At 39.6% G+C, this 19,749-nt stretch overlaps 1 protein-coding gene across 1 annotated transcript in view; it reads right to left on the bottom strand.

Moving 5' to 3' along the window:
* Positions 1-18,230, bottom strand: part of LOC109063959 (oocyte zinc finger protein XlCOF6-like) — a 48,251-nt gene extending 30,021 nt beyond the window's left edge. The window contains exons 1-3 of the mRNA XM_042756150.1: positions 18,105-18,230; positions 7,849-7,977; positions 2,316-3,019 (exon numbers count right to left, since the gene is read on the bottom strand). Coding sequence (XP_042612084.1) covers positions 2,316-3,019; positions 7,849-7,903 — 759 coding nt within the window. The 5' untranslated portion in view covers positions 7,904-7,977; positions 18,105-18,230. The remainder of the gene's footprint in view (positions 1-2,315; positions 3,020-7,848; positions 7,978-18,104) is intronic.
* Between the last annotated feature and the right edge of the window lie 1,519 nt (positions 18,231-19,749).

Genomic DNA, 19,749 nt, shown 5'->3' with positions numbered 1-19,749 from the left:
TATTTGACCTGTATTGATTGTATTGTATTGATTGATTAATGACGACCACCTGTCACTTATAAAGAGTTGTACCTCAGTTCACGTAATTTGTGCCTGACGAAGACCTGATGGTTGAAACGTTGCAATAAATATTTCTTATGGAGTATTTATATCAGTGTGCGGACAATACGTTTGTACTTTTGCTATAGTTTGACTTTTTTTGTCCTGCACCTGAGCCCTGTGTGGGTTTGCGGGACGTGCGCAACTTTTTATACTAAGGAAAACACTATATACATATACATTACATTAATAAACTACATCTTAATACACTATGGTTTTCTACGGTAGGAAAATGCTTAACAAGACTTTTTTTGCACATTACATTCATATTCTGCTGTCCTGTGGCCACGGATGGTCTTTTTCTCCTAAAGATCACTTGCAGGACCCTGTATGTTATAGTAATAAATTATTGTTAATCGTTTAACTACCACAGGGTCTTGTCTCCATTGGTAACATTCACGATTTGTGTCGATTGCAAGTGACGACTGTAAATTACATTGGAATTTAGTTTCTTTTTTCTTGTCTTTACCACCTGGCTACTGTTGTAAAATTTTGAGAGATTCAAATAAATAAAAATAAAAAAGACTGCAAGTGACGTCAAACGGAAGTGCAGGTGTCTGAGAGTGCAAGTCTGAAAATGCAAGTGCATGTCGGTAACCAAACCCTATTGGGTACTCCAGCTGTCATAGCCACCACTGGATCCATCTTGGGTTGGACAAGACTAGTATCAAGTGTGGAGGATCCTCTGCTGATGTCAGCGTGAGCTGCCAGCCTATGCTGTCAAGCCCACAGGCCTCAGTGTTCTCAACATAGCTGGCCAAAACACTCACAAAGGGAGCTAAATGAACAAATTATTCATATTTTAGCCTCCTATGTGTTGTGAAATGCCTGTTTTTGTGTTTCAGTTCTAAGCAAAGTCAGTGTATTGGTGACTTCTGATGGAAGACAAAATACATGAAGAGGATAGTAAGTGATTATTTTATTTATCAGTTAGAATGGGTATAACTCAACATTTTAGACTCCAAAAGCAGAAAAATCAATAAAAGCTTCTGATTAATCTGTGAAATAATAAAAAATTAGTTGATTAATCATTCTAATAATCTCTGATTAATCATTTATCAAAATAATTACTTAATGCAACCCTACCTAGCATCTATCATACCTGTAAGTACAGGATCAGAACTTGAACTACTTACTATAATTTCAGACATGCACACATGTAATTTATGACAGATTAGAGAATATAATTGAGTAAAAGTCTTCCCACATGAATGGCAGTGATACGGCTTCTCTCCAGTGTGGATCCTCTCATGTATTTTCAGATATTCTGATCGTTTGAATCTCTCGTCACAGTGTGAACACTTGTAAGGTGTTTCTGTAGTGTGAACTGTCTTGTGCAGTTTCAGGTCACTATCTGTAAGAAAAGTCTTGCCACATTTAAAGCAAACATGATCGTTTACACCGCTGTGTCTCTTCTGGTGTATTTTTAATGCAAACATCTGACTAAAACTCTTTCCACATGAATCACATACGTAAGACCTCTCTTTTGCATTAACTTTTAGGTGGCCTTTCAGGAAATCTGCCCTAAAATTATTTTCACTGCACTGGTCAGAGTTACATTGTCTTTCGCTAGAATGAGTATGCAGATGTAATTTTAAAACACTTGAATTTACAGTGTGGGTTTTCTTGTGTTGATAAAGGGTTCCTCTTTGTGTGAAACTCTTCCCACACTGATCACATGTGTACGGCTTCTCTCCAGTGTGGATCATCATGTGTTCATTAAGAGTTTGCTTAAGTCTGAAACTCTTCCCACACTGATCACATGTAAATGGCTTTTCTTCACTGTGGGTTTTCATGTGTTCAGACAGGGTTCCTCTTTGCGTGAAACTCCTCCCACACTGATAACAGATAAATGACTTCTCTCCAGTGTGGGTTTTCTTGTGTGCAATAAGGGTTCCTCTTTGTGTGAAACTCCTCCCACACTGATCACATGTGTATGGCTTCTCTCCAGTGTGGATCCTCATGTGTTCATTTAGGGTTCCCTTTTCTGCAAAACTCTTCCCACATTGAGAACACGTGTGTGGCTTCTTCTCAGTGTGTCTTTTCATGTGTTTTAAAAGGTTTCCTTTATGTGCGAAACTGCTGCCACACTGATCACATTTGTGTGGCTTCTCTCCAGTGTGGATATTCATGTGGTCTTTAAGGTTTCCTTTGTCTAAGAAACCCTTCCCGCACTGATCACATGTGTGTTGCTTCTCTCCAGTGTGTCTTTTCATGTGTTTGATAAGGTTACTTTTTTGTCTGAAATTCTTTCCACATTGATCACATGTGTGGATTTGCTTGTGTCCAGTGTGGATATCCATGTGTTGATTAAGCATTTCTTTTAGTCTGAAGCTCTTCCCACACTGATCACATGTGTGTGGCTTCTCTCCAGTGTGGATCCTCATGTGATCGTTAAGGGGTTGCTTAAGTCTGAAACTCTTTCCACACTGATCACATGTGTGTGGCTTCTCTCCAGTGTGGATCCTCATGTGTACATTAAGGGCTCCTTTTTGTGTGAAACTCTTCCCACACTGATCACAGGTGTACGGCTTCTCTCCAGTGTGGGTTTTTAGGTGTGCATCAAGGTATCCTTTTTGTTTGAAACTCTTCCCACACTGATCACATGTGTACGGCTTTTCTCCAGTGTGCCTCGTCATGTGTTCATTAAGGGTAGCTTTTAGTCTGAAACTCTTTCCACATTGACTGCATGTGTACGGCTTCTCCTCAGCATGGATATTTATGTGTTTCAGCTTCCGTTTAAGACTACATTTTGTGTCAATATCAAAATTTTGCTTGCAAGAGAGACTCTTTCCACACTGAGGCCATATTTTGTCTCCTCTTTTTAATGAGCAACTCCAGGAGGTTTCCTCAGTTTTGACATGATGGTTCTCCTCCTCTTCAATCAGATCTTCAACCTCCTTGTTCTCTTCAAACAGGTCTAAAATTAAAGTAAAAAAGTTCAATAAAAATGGCATTAAAAAAAAAAGTTCTCATTAAACTTAGAAAGGAAAAAATGTGCAAGGAAAAAGACATGTGAAACCTGAGAAAACAGTAGAAAGTATAAATATGTTTCATTCATTTGGGTACATTTATTATCCAATTATCATTTTTAAAACATTGCAGGTGAGAATGCACAACGAAAGAGAAATCCACAAAAGTGTTTTAATTATAAATCTAAAAGGAAAAAAGGCAGGTGTAGTACAAACACAAACATAAAAATAACATAACCAGCAAAGGAACTGAACCAAGTACGGAGTATAAATAATGGGGTTAATGAAACAGAAACACCTGAGAGTAATACATAACCAAGGAAACTAATGAGGAGCTGATTGAACTAAATTGTGCAAGAGAACAGGAACTGAAAGTAGCACAACAGAGAAGTTCATAACTTTGTGACAGGCACAGGCTTTGTAGTGAAAACTATTACTAAATGTTTGATTAACTACATTTTACAAGTCATTTTCAAAATTTTACAAATATGGTTTCAAAAATTGTAAAAAAGAAACCATTCAGATAATATTTATTCTGACCTCCTGATGTCTGCAATCAATATCAACGTTTATCAATCCACCATTAAATTGTTGAATACAAGTAAAAGAAAACTATACTGTTACTAATAAAACCCTGGTTACCTGAGATAACAAGAATGAGCATTTGCATTAGTTACTAAAGAAGGGAGTAAGAGCAGAAAGAGTTATAACTTGTGCCCTGAAAGGGGCTGAACGCACCTTAGCCACCAATTCTCAGCAAAATAACAAATTGACTGTTATTAGGTCCAAACTCAAGGCAGGTCATGTCCACTGAAAGAGTCTGCAAGTTGCTCACTCACTTAAGTAAAGCCAAAACCAGCAGGAGGGCAGTCTTTATCAAGAGAGTCCAAAGGTTGGTTGCTTTTAGCAGCTGAAATAAAGGGCCTCATAGAGCCTTAAGTGCCATGGACAATCTCCAGAATGACACAGACTGTAAGACTGTATATTGGTAAGCCACCCTTTCAAACGTGAATCTCAAGAATGGTCCGTGACGGGGGCTATTAGAATATACAATTATTTATCTTTCAGATTCTCCAATAAAACCAATCCCCTAGGAGGATTTGCCAGAAGATTTGCTTCAAGTGTAGCATTCTGAATGGCTGCTTTATTAGGGTGCAGTTCAGATGTTTCAAATCGAGCATGGGCCTGAGGTTGCCATCCTTCTTTGGAATAAGTAAGTAGTGGCTGTAAAAGCTCCCTGCGGCCTGTGGGGGCTCTTTCCACAGCACCACAGTTTTGGACTTTGGCTCAGAGGACGTTGGCATCGTTGTCTGAGACCAAAGGGAAAACCATGCCCCAAAGCAAGGGGTTTTGAGGGTGGTCCAGCCTTGATGGAACTTATCCTCCTTGGTTTTGGAGCATCAAAGATGCTGGGGCTTCCCAGGGTCCAGCTCTAGCTTAGGGTGGGGCCTGTGGTGCTTTAGGAAGGGATAGCACTTAGCTGTAGAGAAGCATTGTTTCACTTCAGGTTCTGCCTCTAGCTTGGGCACAGGCACTGACAATGGTTTAGAGTGCTGCTGAGTCAAGATACTTTGGGGTGACTGGAAGCATCAATAGAATTAGCTCACTTGGTTTGGAATGACACATTACTTGTGGTGACTTCTGAGCTGCCATGAAGTGTTAGGCTGGGGCTGAGCAGATACAGATGCTGGCCTGGAGAGCTGCTGAGTAAATGACAGCTTGGGCTGACTTGAGGCAGGAAAATAACTAGTCATTAAGGAATGAAATGATTTACCACTTGTGATTATTTTTTTGTTGTGAAACATTCAGCAAAGCCATCCAAAGCAGAACCAATAGTCCCGAAGGAGAGACAGGGCAGTCAAGGTGGACCAACTAATTGTCATCCTTAAGCTTTGTTAAATTCAGCCAAAGGTGTCACCGCTGAGAGCCTCATGGGTAGCACACAAAAATAGGACACTGTTGCACTTCGGGCATCTCAAGTTCAAATCCCGGCTCACAGACTTTTCCTGACCTTTCATAGATCTTAGAACCAGGGGCGGACTGCGACAAAAATTCAACCCTGGCACTGTAGCATAGACTGTATAAAAACATGGATGTAGTGTCCGTGATGTCACCCGTATACTCCTGAAGAGCGTTTTTGAAGCTAAAAGTGTGCAGAGCGGGCCGTTGTCATCTTGGATTTTCATAAGTATGTGAAATATTTAAAGTTTGTGGCATAGAATCTTTCAAATATTTCAGAGAGTTTTACAGAGTAAAAAGAGTTTTACTCTTTTGACATTTCCACGCCTCGAAACGTGACAATGAACGAAACGAACTGTGATTGGTTGTTTGACATGCCTCTTGGGTGGGCCTTGGCCAATGAAAGCCGCCATGAATTTCAGACCTTCAGTTTTAAACAAAATATTGACTGTTTCATTCAATTTTGCTGACGAAAATAGTTCAGATCAAAGCCACTGCAGAACTGTTGTGTCTCTGAGCAACACAGCAGTGTTTTGTTACTGAATCCACGTTTTCGAACAAATCGAGTGAGTCAATGATTCAGTGGCCGTTTCATAAGGACAGTCACTTGCCTCATTTCTGAATGAATAAGCCATTTGAATGAATCAGTTGAATGAATAAATAAATGACTCACTCATTAAAACAGACATTTGCCACCACCTACTGGTGGTTTAGTCAGATTTAAAAGTATCATTGCATTTTTTTTCAACATTTATCTGTATGTTTTAAAAAAAATATGTAAAACGTTAATATTACAAAATTATTTATGCATTTGAAATTTTGCAGTGTAAATGCATTTATGGCAACTCAAACTGTCTGGGTAAATGCATCTAATGCCACTTCAGATGCAGCTTCTGCAGTGATGGCGCTACACCGGGGCTAGGGGAGGCTATAGCCTCGTCAGAATTTTTAATAGCCCCGGTTTAGCCCCATTTCTTTATTAAGTAACTCTGATGTCATCAATATCATTTATTTTCTTAGCACCCCCACATATTGGTCTAGCCCCCGCCCCTTAGCACCGGTAGAGAAAAAATTCTGGCACCGTGCCTGAGCTTCTGTTTCCTCAGCAGTGGAAAGATAGAGTCTATTAATACTAATTTAATTTGAATGGTAACAACTCTAGTTTCTTATTATTCTAACTGAATTAATTGAAACAAAGAACTGGATTTGAAAGATGACATTTAATAAGGTTAGGGGGGAAAAAAATGACCATTTATATAGTGGGAAATAACATCTGTTTTATTACTGTTACGCACGCTTCGCGTACGCCCCGGCCAGAGTCCTCAAATAACTAGTAGTGCTCATTATTTTTTTATTATTTTTGTCTTCTCTAGTTTCTGATTGGTTGAGCTGGGGAAACGAGGCTATAAAGTGGATGGAGGCGGACCATCTCATTCTCTCTTTGCCAGCCACAGACTTCTCCACTGCCACATCCTGCTCTTATCTTGTAATGTTATTTTGGACCGGGGCTCCAGCCTGTTTCTGTTAGTTTAGTTATTTCTTTATTGTGTTGCTGGGCTCCCCATCTCATAATTTTGGTTACTGTTTCGAGTATTTTGTGTTAAAATAAAGGATTAATTTGGGATACTCCAGCCGTGTCCATCTATTATGTTATGTGTCCCTTTAAACTCCTAGACCTTTGTAGGGACCGTAATAGTTAAATACAGCAACTCATTTTAAGTTAACTATTTCTTCCTCTTTCCAGTCATAGAACACTTTATTTTGAGAGTTTATTAAATGAGAGAAAATCTGTAACTTATTCCAGATTGGGGGAATTGTAATGTTTAATAATTCATTTTATTATGTAAATTATTTTTGCATTGAAATTTTTATAGATTTTTGTTTGCATATGCTGTCGATTATAGTTCTTAGAAAAAAAAAATGGAATCGGGAAAAATTGGTATCAGCAGGTGACCCTTCCAAAAAAATCGGAAATCGGAATCAGCCAAGAAAATTGCAATCAGTGCATCTCTACTTATAATACCTAATCTAACTATTGCATATGAGTGTCTGTATTAGAAGCCTATGTTCCACCCTATCTAAGGATTAATGATATGACTATCTACATATTCAAAGTAAAGTTCACTACAAATGTCTATAGTACTATGGCTATTGCTACAGGTTTTTGATGTGTTGCACTATATTGCAAGTAGACTATATCAGTGGTTCCCCTAAATCCTACCTTATCTGCTGATATTTCAATCATGCAATTCAGTAACAGGCTCGTTAACACTTGTAACCAATTATCACAAAACAATGACATTTTAAAATATACTGGGGTTCTACGCTAAGCTTACAACTAATTAATGCAATGTAGGCTACTGTCATTTAACGTTCATCAACAACAACAACAAAAAAAAACACTGGTAGCTGACAGCTAACTGGCAGAAGAAGTAGTGTCAAAATGACTTGTGCTAGCTGTATTTTCCGTTTCTTCTTGCCTCTGCGGCATTACTGTCCTCCACTGCAGCAGCCAAATTTTAAACCCTTTGAAAAGAGTTCAGTTAATTTTACACATTTAGCAGGGTCAGAGATCTTTTTTTTTCCTCAAAGTTTTACTGCACTGTCTTTCCTTTTTTACAGTCCATTATCTAGCTTTTACTGAAAATTGCACTCTCTCTGATGACGTGCTTGATTTTGACTGATTGTCCAATAACCTCTAATCGGTTTGATCGGCCAAATGTTCAACATTTATTAGTATTAATATTATTATTAACCACAGTGAAATCTTGCAAACAATAAAACCCGTCTAAGTGAAGAATTAAGAATATACACCAACCTATTTGTTGTTCAGTATCTTCCTGTTTCATTCTGCAGGCTTCTGGATCAGTCATGTTTTTGACTTTCTTTCATAAACTGTTGTGGGAGGAGCTGAACTGTAGGTGAATTCCTGCGTTTGGAGGAGAAGCTGCCAAAATAAATAAATAATTCAGTTATTAATTCACACACTTAAATCATGTTGTTTTTTCTTTATCCATCTATCAAAATATTAAGTTAATTTGTTTTAAAATGCATTTATATATTCTAAGTATTATATATTTCTGGAGAAAACACTTGTCAGAGGGATTAAACAATGCATTATAAATTGCCAAATAAAATGCTTAGGCTTTTTTATCTGAAGTGCTTGTATATAACATATATTATTACGTGTGTGTGCTAGTATCAGAGGTTGCGTTAGACTTTAACATTGCCTGTCATTTTGACAGAAAGGGTCGTAAAAATTACGTCAATCTATTTTTAACCATCATTTTAATTTTCGTATTTTAATTATAACAACACGTTTAATTGCTTGTATTTTTTTTCACATTTTGATTTTTAATAATGAACCTACAGGACAACCATATAGGCTTTATTTATTTATGATGAGAACAGATGAACAGAGACTGTGCATTAATCTTCATGTTCAACATCACACCCCACAGTGACAGCAGAGGCCACTTAAAACGACAAAAAAAAATATGCTCTGGCTGGGTAAAAAAAATAAAAAAATAAAATTGACTTCTAATTTTTGAAGGGATCAGTATGATGAGATTTTCCTTTCTTTTTGGAGTGTTACAAGCTCTTGGTGCATAAAGAAGATCTTTAAAGTTGCAAAGACTAAAGTCTCAAATCCAAAGAGATATTCTTTATAAAAGACAAGAGTCAACCACACCTACCTAAAATGGCTCGTTCTAACACGCCCCCCATCTGTCTATGTCACTGTGTGGGAAAATTTGCATAACGTCACCCAAATGTTCATGCAAAGAAAGAAGGCGTAACTTTTATTCTTGCTGTTGCCGCCGCTGCCATGTTGTGGAGATTCTGTGTTTCGGTTGTGAAAGCGAAACTACTTTGTTTGGCCTTCCAAAAGAGGACACAACTAGAAATCAGTGGTGAAGTTGTATTTACAACATTGTTCCGGAACAGTTCAACCCAAATATTCAGATGTGTGCAGCACATTTTACGGAGGGCGAGGACTATTTCCTGAACCAGTAGCCTACAATGTTTCTGTGTACAAAGGCTCTTTCTATAAAGTGGGGCAATTTTAACTTTGCAAGGACAGTCTGGTGCTTCTGACTCATAGCCTGTGTGTTTACATATTTAAAGAATTTGCCACTGATGATTCAAACGTGAGTTTTTAGCAGTGTGGAGTAGCGCTTGTTGTTTGTAGTTTCTCTGATCACAAATGCAGACATGGTTTTATGTTATGCAGCGCAATGCGTAAAAAGACAGTATAAGTCATAATCAGTAATTATGTCCCCACTGGATGCAACAAATGTCTAGTTTGTAATTTAAACAAATGTCTCATTTGTAAGGGGCCAGGAGACGGCGTCACAGTATGGTAAGGGGTGTAACATTACCGTCACACACGCTTAAGGAATTCAGCCAACTCACTTTCCTCACCTCTCCTCAGCGGGCGACTCACTTTTTCCTCACGCAGCGGATCACCGACTCTGAGCTGGCGACTCACTTTCCTCACGCAGCGGACCACTGACTCTCCTCACTTTCTGCATGTAGCGGACCACTGACTCTCCTCAGCCAGCGACTCACTTTCCTCACGCAACAGACCATTGACTCTCGTCACATTCCTCATGCAGCAGACCACTGACTCCTCTCTGCCGGCAACTCACTTTTCCCTCCCGCAGCAGACCACTGACTCTCCTCAGCCAGCGACTCACTTTTCCTCACGCAACAGACCATTGACTCTCGTCACATTCCTCATGCAGCAGACCACTGACTCTCGTCACATTCCTCATGCAGCAGACCACTGACTCTCCTCAGCCAGCAACTCACTTTCCTCACGCAGCGGACCATTGACTCTCGTCACTTTCCTCATGCAGCAGACCACTGTCTCTTCTCAGCCAGCGACTCACTTTCCTCATGCAGCGGACCACTGACTCTCCTCAGTTTCCGCATGTAGGGGACCACTGACTCTCCTCAGCCGCAGCTCATTTTCCTCACGCAGTGGACCATTGACTCTCATCACTTTCCTCATGCAGCAGAACACTGACTCTTCTCTGCCGGCAACTCACCTTCCTCCCGCAGCAGACCACTGACTCTCCTCACTTTCCTCACGCAGTGGACCATTGACTCTCGTCACTTTCCTCACACAGCAGACCACTGCCTCTTCTCAGTCAGCAACTCACTTTCCTCACGCAGCAGACCATTGACTCTCCTCACTTTCCTCATGCAGCGGACCATTGACTCTCCTCACTTTCCTCACGCAGCAGACCACTGACTCTTCTAAGCCAGCAACTCACTTTCCTCACGCAGTGGACCACTGACTCTCCTCACTTTCCTCATGCAGTGGACCACTGTCTCTTCTCAGCCAGCAACTCACTTTCCTCATGCAGCGGACCACTGACTCTCCTCACTTTCCTCATGCAGTGGACCACTGACTCTCCTCAGCAGGCAACTCATGCAGCGGACAACTGACTCTCCTCACTTTCCTCACGCAGTGGACCACTGACTCTCCTCACTTTCCTCACGCAGTGGACCACTGACTCTCTTTAGCCAGCAACTCATGCAGCGGACCACTAACTCTCCTCACTTTCCTCACCCAGTGGACCATTGACTCTCCTCACTTTCCTCACCCAGCGGACCACTGACTCTCCTCACTTTCCTCACCCAGCGGACCACTGACTCTCCTCACTTTCCTCACCCAGCGGACCACTGACTCTCCTCACTTTCCTCACCCAGCGGACCACTGACTCTCCTCACCCAGCGGACCACTGACTCTCCTCACTTTCCTCAACCAGCGGACCACTGACTCTCCTTAGCCAGCAACTCATGCAGCGGACCACTGACTCTCCTCACTTTCCTCACCCAGCGGACCACTGACTCTCCTCACCCAGCGGACCACTGACTCTCCTCACTTTCCTCAACCAGCGGACCACTGACTCTCCTTAGCCAGCAACTCATGCAGCGGACCACTGACTCTCCTTAGCCAGCAACTCATGCAGCGGACCACTGACTCTCCTCACTTTCCTCACCCAGCGGACCACTGACTCTCCTCACCCAGCGGACCACTGACTCTCCTCACTTTCCTCAACCAGCGGACCACTGACTCTCTTTAGCCAGCAACTCATGCAGCGGACCACTGACTCTCCTTAGCCAGCAACTCATGCAGCGGACCACTGACTCTCCTCACTTTCCTCACCCAGTGGACCACTGACTCTCCTCACTTTCCTCACGCAGTGGACCACTGACTCTCCTCACTTTCCTCACCCAGTGGACCACTGACTCTCCTCACTTTCCTCACCCAGTGGACCATTGACTCTCCTCACTTTCCTCACGCAGTGGACCACTGACTCTCCTCAGCCGGTGACTCACTTTCCTCACACAGCGAACCCACTGACTCTCCTCACTTTCCGCATGTAGAACTTCTGCTGGAACAGAAGAGTGTATGCCTCCTGTTCACTGCTCAGATTTGCCAAAATGGCAAATTTGGAGAGACACAGAGGAGAGGAATTGTTGAATAAAGTCGTTATTTTTGTTTTCTTCGTGTACAAAAAGTATTGTCATCGCTTTATAACATTACGGTTGAATCATTGGTGGCAGATGGACTATTCTGACAATGCTTTTCATACTTTCCTGGACCTTGACACTGTTATTTATTTGGCAGTCTATGGGACAATCTCAAGCCTGATTTTTTTTATTTATTTTTTTCCAGAGCGGGATTTGCGCTGAACGCGGAGACTTCCGCCACTTAATATGTTCGTGTGGAAATACGAAAATGCACCTATGTTCCAACCACAAAATATTGCATTCGGTCATTCGGTGCACACGTGCACCGTACTGAAAGCCCTGTACTGAAATGGTCCGCCACTTACCGAAACACCCCTACTAAATAGTATCCAAAAATAGAATTAGTATGTCCCTAATAATAGTATGTTTAAAAAAGTATGCCAAAGATTCCTGGATGGTCTACTACTTCCGGTTAGAATTCGAAGTGCAGATCGCTGCACATTCAAACGGCTAATATTGCAGTGGACGAGGATTCGATTAGAACTACATACATGCATAAAAAGTGTTAAAAAAAAAACAAAACTGCACACATGGCGGATATACGCAACTGACTGACCGGTAGAGAAAGGGATTTGAGTGATAAATAATGTCTAACCTGATGAAAAATATTCATGTTATCCATGGTTACATTTCATCTGCAGCAACACTGTGAACTTTTATAATGATACTTTTGGTCATTAACTTTTTTTAAAAGCATCATTATGCAAACACATGAGCAGAGTTCTCGACATGATAGACCCGCGACAAGCAGATCAACGTGCATCTTCATTTCTCTCCAATACGGTAGGAAATCAAATTAAACTAAATCTGGATGATGTTAACTGTGACAAGATGCTTGACAGGGCAGTGACATAATAGTAACTAAGCAACAGAGAGTCGTTAAAGCAGCAGCCATGATGAAGTAGTATGTCCCAAAGCTTGCCTACTAATCTTCTACATACTCAAATGCTTTTATTGGCAAAAAAATATAATGATTCAATGTTTCGTCGTTTAAATTAACGATCAATTAATCGATTAATCGTTAACCATAATGCTGCAAAATGCGTCTATTGCAGTCACCGGCATGACAGGATGTGCAAAAGCCACACATACACAAACGTTTACACACACACACACACACACACACACACACACACACACACACACACACACACACAAAACGCTTTATCACTTGAAATAAAGGGGTTTTAGTCTGAATAAAATGCTAGTAGCAGGATTATAAAATGAATAGATGTGATTATAATGATTTCATAAAATGAAGAGAGCGCGCGTTTGAGGTCATTTTACTTTGTTGACTGTTTCCTATCCTGCACGGAGACCGCTGAACGCGCCTCTTTAAATGGTTTTGTGGTGCTCGTTGTTGTATTTTAAAACACAACTGCAATGTTTTCAACTATCATTATGGTATTTAAAATAAAATTATCCAAAACATAAGTGGCGCGCGTGTGACTGCGCTGCACATTAAAGTGAACTACATCTGCGCTGCTGCACCAAAACACTGTTGCTCACATTAATTTGGTCCAGCTGGATTCTGTCCTATAAAGCGTCAGATTTTTTATTTTTGCATTCCGGTAGGCCTATTTGTTTTTAATAATCCGGCACAAAGTGCATTAGATCGTGACAGTGCGTGCGTGCAGACGAGGACGAGCGAGCGAAGATTTGGCTAGATTTATTTGGAGGTTATTGATCACGTCTCATTCGGCACAAATCCAAATGTTTCCATATTCGCAATGTATCTGAATGTTAAACTATTATTTATAATGTAAACTAGGCTTGTACTTTACACGCATTCGCATATAGACGGAAAAGATTATCCATCTTCATATGAGGAAACACGTGCTTGGCATAACAGCAGGGTGAAACCGGTAGCCGGTATACTACGGTCTATTTAAACTGACCAGTGTAACCTTTTAAATGTGTTTTTATTTTGATAAAGAACAGACTGTGATGTATGTTTGGATCGCTAGAATATAACCTACGTGTGCAGCAGGCTCCGGCATGATCGAAACAGCTGAGACATAAAAAAAAAAAAAAAAAATGACCTTTTCCGCAAAAGTGTTTACTTTCATTTGTGCGCACACACAATAAAAACAGAAGATTTTGTGCTCTTGTAAAATAAAGCAAACAAACAGAGTGCGTTGTCATTTTTTTTTCTCCGTGAATTTATGGAGCGCCGCCACACTTCTGTTTGGAATCCGTTATCTTAATTATTTAAGTCGGATATATTTCGCATATTAAAAAAAAATATATATATGAAACCAATTTGTTACTTAAAGCATCCCATTTTGTCCCAGGGCTTGAGAACCTGTGCACTAGTGAGAGCCATGCAGAAACTTGTGAACGGTGCTCGGCGTCACTGTTTAGTGACATCACTGAATGCGCGTGGGAAAACGTATTGTGCCTATTAATTGCTTTTTTTGAATCCAGCAATTATTTTTTTACAAATTATAAGCTCTGATTATGACAAGTGTGGTATAAAAGTTTTGTTTATTAGAGGAATAATAGGAAAATGTTAGATCGCGACCATGCCTCTGGATGTCGTTCGAGCCTATAGCCTACATTTACGCGGCTTTGTTCTGGTTTGCCGGTTAGTCACGAATTTCCACAAATTCAATAACATATAGGCATCATTTCTTTTTCTTAATCTTCACAGTCTAACCCTCTAATTTCGCAGGTTTATTTTATTAACTTTTATTAACTTTTAATAACTGTTTTCGCATCTTTTACTTTGGAAAACATAGGAAGGGAAATTAAAGATTTCACAGATTAAGAATTTGTTCGATTTATTAATTTGTTCTCTTATTTCAATTAAATCATGAGCTACTTAGGGAACAAAATTAATGAAAATGGACAATTGCCACAAATCAATAAGTCGTAGGAATTGATTAACAAGTTGTAGGAATGAATAGACTACCTGTCACTGTGTCCCGCAGTAACAGAAAGTGCACGATATGATACAGTTATCTGATGAAATGACTTAGTTACTACAATTCTATTGCTTTTTATGTTGAAGAACTTTTATGTTGTTTCTATTTTAATGTACTTTAAAGTTTAAATCACTTTAAAGCTTAATTTGTACATTGTGAATGAATGATGATGCATTTATATAGCGTCACCGTCACTTACAGCCTCTGCACGTGTATTGCGCATGAGCCGCACGCAGCCCCAACATTAAATCGGTTTAACCGACCATCGACAGCCTTAATCGATTGCATCTCTTATTGACAGTTAATCGATCATCGATTAATCGTTGACATCCCTACTCAAAAGTTTGTACTTTTTCTTCACAAAGAGAGTACATACTTTTATGGCATGTTATAAGTAGGCGAATTGGGACGCAGCACCTTTTTTTTTTAGCAAATCAGTTCGAGTGAACGCACACAACCTGATTATAATGTTCAAGAATCCAGCAGCTCATTAGCCCTTAGTGCGTTTTATAGTTCTTATTAGTATAATTCGTATCATTATTATCTTAGCAGTATTATTGTTATATCTTTTTAGCAATTGTTATATCTTTTTAGCAATTGTTATAGGCAAGGCAAGTTATATAGCACATTTCGTACACAATGGTAATTTAAAGTGCTTTACATAAAAGAAAGTAAAATAATCATGAAGAAAAATAACAAAAATAAAACAAGCAATTTTAAAACACTGGAAATGATTTAAAAATTGACTTATTTAAAGTGAATTTAAAACTGTTAAAAATAGAAAATGATTTTACATAAAATACAGGGAATACATAAAATACAGTGCAATCAGTTTGGACATCGCACGGTGCTCATTCAATAAATGCACAGCTAAACAGTTGAGTTTTGAGTCTAGATTTAAATGTGACTAATGTTTTAGCACATCCGATCTCTTCTGGAAGCTGATTCCAACTGCGGGCGGCATAGTAACTAAAGGCGGACTCTCCTTGTTTTGTGTGAACCCTTGGTATTTCTAACCGACTCGATCCTATTAATCTGAGTGGTCTGTTAGGTTTATATTCAGTGAACATATCTGCAATGTATTTTGGTCCTAGGTCATTGAGTGATTTATAAATGAGTAAAAGTACTTTAAAATCAATCCTAAATGTAACTGGAAGCTAGTGTAAGGACCTGAGGACTGGTGTGATATGTTCAGATTTTCTGGGTTCTAGTCAGAATTCTGGCAGCAGCGTTCTGGATAAGCTGCAGCTGTCTAATGGTCTTTTTGTGAAGGCCAGTGAGGAGCCCATTACAATAGTCCACCCTGCTGGTGATAAAGGCATGAACAAGTTTCTCCAAATCTTGACTGGAAACAAAAGATCTAATTCTTGCAATGTTTTTAGATGATAGTATGCTGATTTAGTTACAGCTTTGACATGACTACTGAAACTAAGGTCTGTCTCCAGAATCACACCAAGATTCCTGACTTGATTTTTAGTTGTTTGTTCACCTTGAAAACTTCATCTTTTTTTCCAAATGCAATAACTTCAGTTTTATCCTTGTTTAACTGAAGAAAGTTCTGGCACATCCAACTATTAATTTCATCAATACATTGGCAGAGGGAGTCAATGGGGCTGTAGTCATTTGGCGATAAGGCTAGGTAAATCTGGGTATCATCTGCATAGCTGTGATGGGCAATTTGATTCTTTCTCATTATTTGACTTGGTGGGAGCATATACAGGCTAAACAAGAGCGGTGCCAGAATTGAGCCTTGTGGGACTCCGCATGCCATGGACGTCCACTTAGACTTATGCTCTCCTAGACTCACATAATAACCTCTCCCTTCTAAGTATGACCTGAACCATTTGAGTACCATCCCAGAAAGCCCGACCCAGTCTTCAAGTCTCTCTAGTAGTATGTTCTGATCGACAGTTTCAAATGCAGCACTGAGATCTAGTAATACCAGCACTGGTATTTTGCCAGAATCAGAATTTAAGCGAATATCATTTATTATCTTACTGAGCGCTGTTTATGTGCTGTGATGCAGTCGGAAACCAGATTGAAAATTGTCCAGGTATCCATTTGAGTTTAAGTATTTTGTTCAGCTGATTAAAAACCAACCTTTTCTATAATTTTGCCAATAAAAGGAAGATTAGATATTGGTCTGTAATTGCTCAAAATGGTGTTATCAAGATTGCTCTTTTTCAGGAGGGGCTTTACAACTGCATTTTTCAGGGAGTTTGGAAATGTCCCCAGAAAGAAGTGAGGCGTTCACCACTTCTAAGAGATCTGCTTCTAAACAGTTAAGCACACTTTTTTGAAAAAAGATGTGGGAAGTGTCAAGATAGCAGGTTGACGATTTTAGGGGCTGCACTATTTCTTCCAAAATTTTGCTATCAGTTGTTTCAAAAATAGACATAGTATCGTTTTGATATTGCGTCCAGATCTGTCTGACCTCTGCATTGCTTGAGGATGTGCTAATCACCTTCCTGATATTGATGATCTTCTCAGAAAAGAAGGAAGCAAACTCATTGCATTTGCTGTCTGAGAGCATTTCACTGGGAATCTGATTTGGGGGGTTTGTCAGTCTCTCAACAGTGGCAAAAAGAGTATGGGTGTTGTTAAAGTTACTGTTTATAAGGTTTGAGAAGAAATTCTGTCTAGCTGTGGCTAGTTTCACATTAAAAGCATGAAGGCTGTCTTTATAGATGCTATGGTGAATTTCAAGTTTCGTCTTCTGCCACATCCGCTCAGCTTTTTTCTGCATTGTCTTTTCATAGTCTGAACTGCTGTTGATCTTCTCCAAACTGATTTCTGTCTGTTTGTTTTTCTTACTGACTATTATTGGAGCAATATCATCAATAACATTCTTAACTTTTGAGTTAAAGGAATCAAGGAGAATATCAACAGAGTCTGCAGAAATGCTTGGTGTTAGAGATATAGCCTCCATAAACCGCGCACACAAGTGTTCTCGTTAATGCATCTCCTTCTGACAGAGACAGATCTAGATTCAGTGGTAGCAGAGATCAATATATCAAAGAAAATACAGAAGTGATCAGATAGTGCTACGTCCTTAATAACAATTGGATGAAATGTTTAGAGCCCTACTGATGATTAAATCTAGAGTGTGTCCAACTTTGTGTGTGGGTCCATGCACATGCTGAATCAGGTCAAAAGTGTTTAGAACGGTTATCATTTCTTTTGTAGTTTTGTTTTCTGCATTATCTATGTGAATATTAAAAATCCCATGCAATAGCAAAACAGTCAAACTCTGAGGAAATCATTGATAGCATTTCTGTGACCTCTTCAACAAAGGCTGGAGAGTATTGTGGAGACCTGTAAATAATGATAAACAGAATGCGTGGAGCACCTTTCATCACAATCCCTAGATATTCAAAAGACAAGTACTGACCAAATGACATTTGCTTGCATTGCATTGTATACGTGACGATTCCTCATTATTTGGAAAGGCTGCAACCCTGCTGCTAGGCTAAATATTTGTTTCAGTCAGCAGACGCCAGAAAAGACGCATAAAATAGAACTGCACCGGATTAAAAACAAACCAGAATGACCCTGTAAAATCTTGCTTTAACATGCTGTATAATTGTATGAAATATCTCACCTCAGAAGATTCAAAGCTGTGTGATGGCGCTAGCTGTGACTACATTTCTTCACGTTTTAGAGACAGCTACTGCACGTCGGAGAAATGGGCGTGCAGAAAGGTTTCTCGTTGGTCAATTGCCAATCATTCTTAACCAAACATATACGTCATTACTTTACATTACACCACAACAATTTTAAAACAAAAACATACAAAAATTTCCCCCTTTTTTTTTAAAAATTCATAGATAAGTGATATTTCAATGATATTTGGACAACTGAATTAGAAAATATCCTTGGTTTCCAGTGCAGAAATCTGGACGCTAGAGTCCTCCTGTAAAGCCCTAAACACTACACGAGTTTCGGCTGTCGGTCCCAGACAAAATATTGGCATCGTAAAAGAATCGTGCCAGTTTTTCTTTATCGTGACTCCTAATCGCTGGTTGTCTTTGAAAAAATAAATAAATAAATAAACTGCTAAAGTGTGATTCATCGTGCTCTTTTTGTTTACCACTAGCACATGCTGATGACGTTTTATTATGTGCGTCGTGGACTTGTTGCGTACAAGTCATAGGTGTGTCATCATCATGCAGTCTACACACAGGTCGTGTACAAGTTTATTAGATGTTGTACAGTGTGACATGTAGTGATCTTATAGAATTGCTAAAATCGTGTGGTGTGTTTTGGGCTTTAAGCGATAGACTAGTACAGGGGTTCTCAAACCTGTCCTGGAGGGCCTCTTACCAGACACACCCAATTAATGTCTTGTAGTCTCTCTGCTAACGAGTTATTGAGTTGAATCAGGTGTGTTAGGCTGATGATGCATGAAGCAACTTTTTTTCGAGCAATGTTGCTTGCGCACTTTCCCATTGAGAATGGGTAAAAATTTCTGTCTGGACACTTTAGATCAGTCGTGGGCCCTGTGTCTAAACTGGTTGCCGTTGATGGCAATATTAACTAAAGTTGCCCAGTGTATCATCAGCCTTAGATAAGGGAGACATACAAATTGTGCAGGGCTAGGGGTCCTCCAGGATAGGGTTGAGAACCACTGGTCTAGCACATGAATTCTCACCCCATGGTCACGGCACAACAATACCATTAATTCTATTATAAACTTAATTTTGGAAAAACACTTATGTAAAACTCTTTACATTAACTGGCTTTCTATTAATGCAGTATAATGTATGACAACTTATTGTGGTCTCCCAGCGACCATATTATTGGCATCTAGTAATATTTAGTCTTACACCAAAACAAAGCATGTGTGCCTTCACCTCCGAAAACATTTTGGTCTTACATTTTATATTTAACTAATTAAATGCTCAGTGCCGACTCTGTTTCTTTCAGCTTCTTCAGTTCAACAAGAACTAAATGAAAGACACAAAACTAAGGCTGTTTTCCAAGGATCCTTCAAATTGAGACAGCCTTCAGAGGCAGGGCATGGCCAATGTGTGCCTATAGGCAAACTAGGCCGGCCGTACAGTTAGAGCAGCAAGAAAAAGCTTACATTTTTTAAATGTATTTATTTCTGGAGATCCATGTGGAATTATTACAGGTATACACAAATGATCATCAACCAATTAGATATTTTAAATCTAAATTAACTTCCATTTGTTCTACCTAGTAGTGCCAATATTTAAAAAATATATATATATAAAAAATATTTT

Source organism: Cyprinus carpio, unplaced genomic scaffold (genome assembly GCF_018340385.1).
Source record: "Cyprinus carpio isolate SPL01 unplaced genomic scaffold, ASM1834038v1 S000006809, whole genome shotgun sequence".
Taxonomy (NCBI): Eukaryota; Metazoa; Chordata; class Actinopteri; order Cypriniformes; family Cyprinidae; genus Cyprinus; species Cyprinus carpio.
The sequence above is the reverse complement of the archived record's forward strand: the minus strand, read 5'-3'. Positions and strand labels throughout refer to the sequence as shown.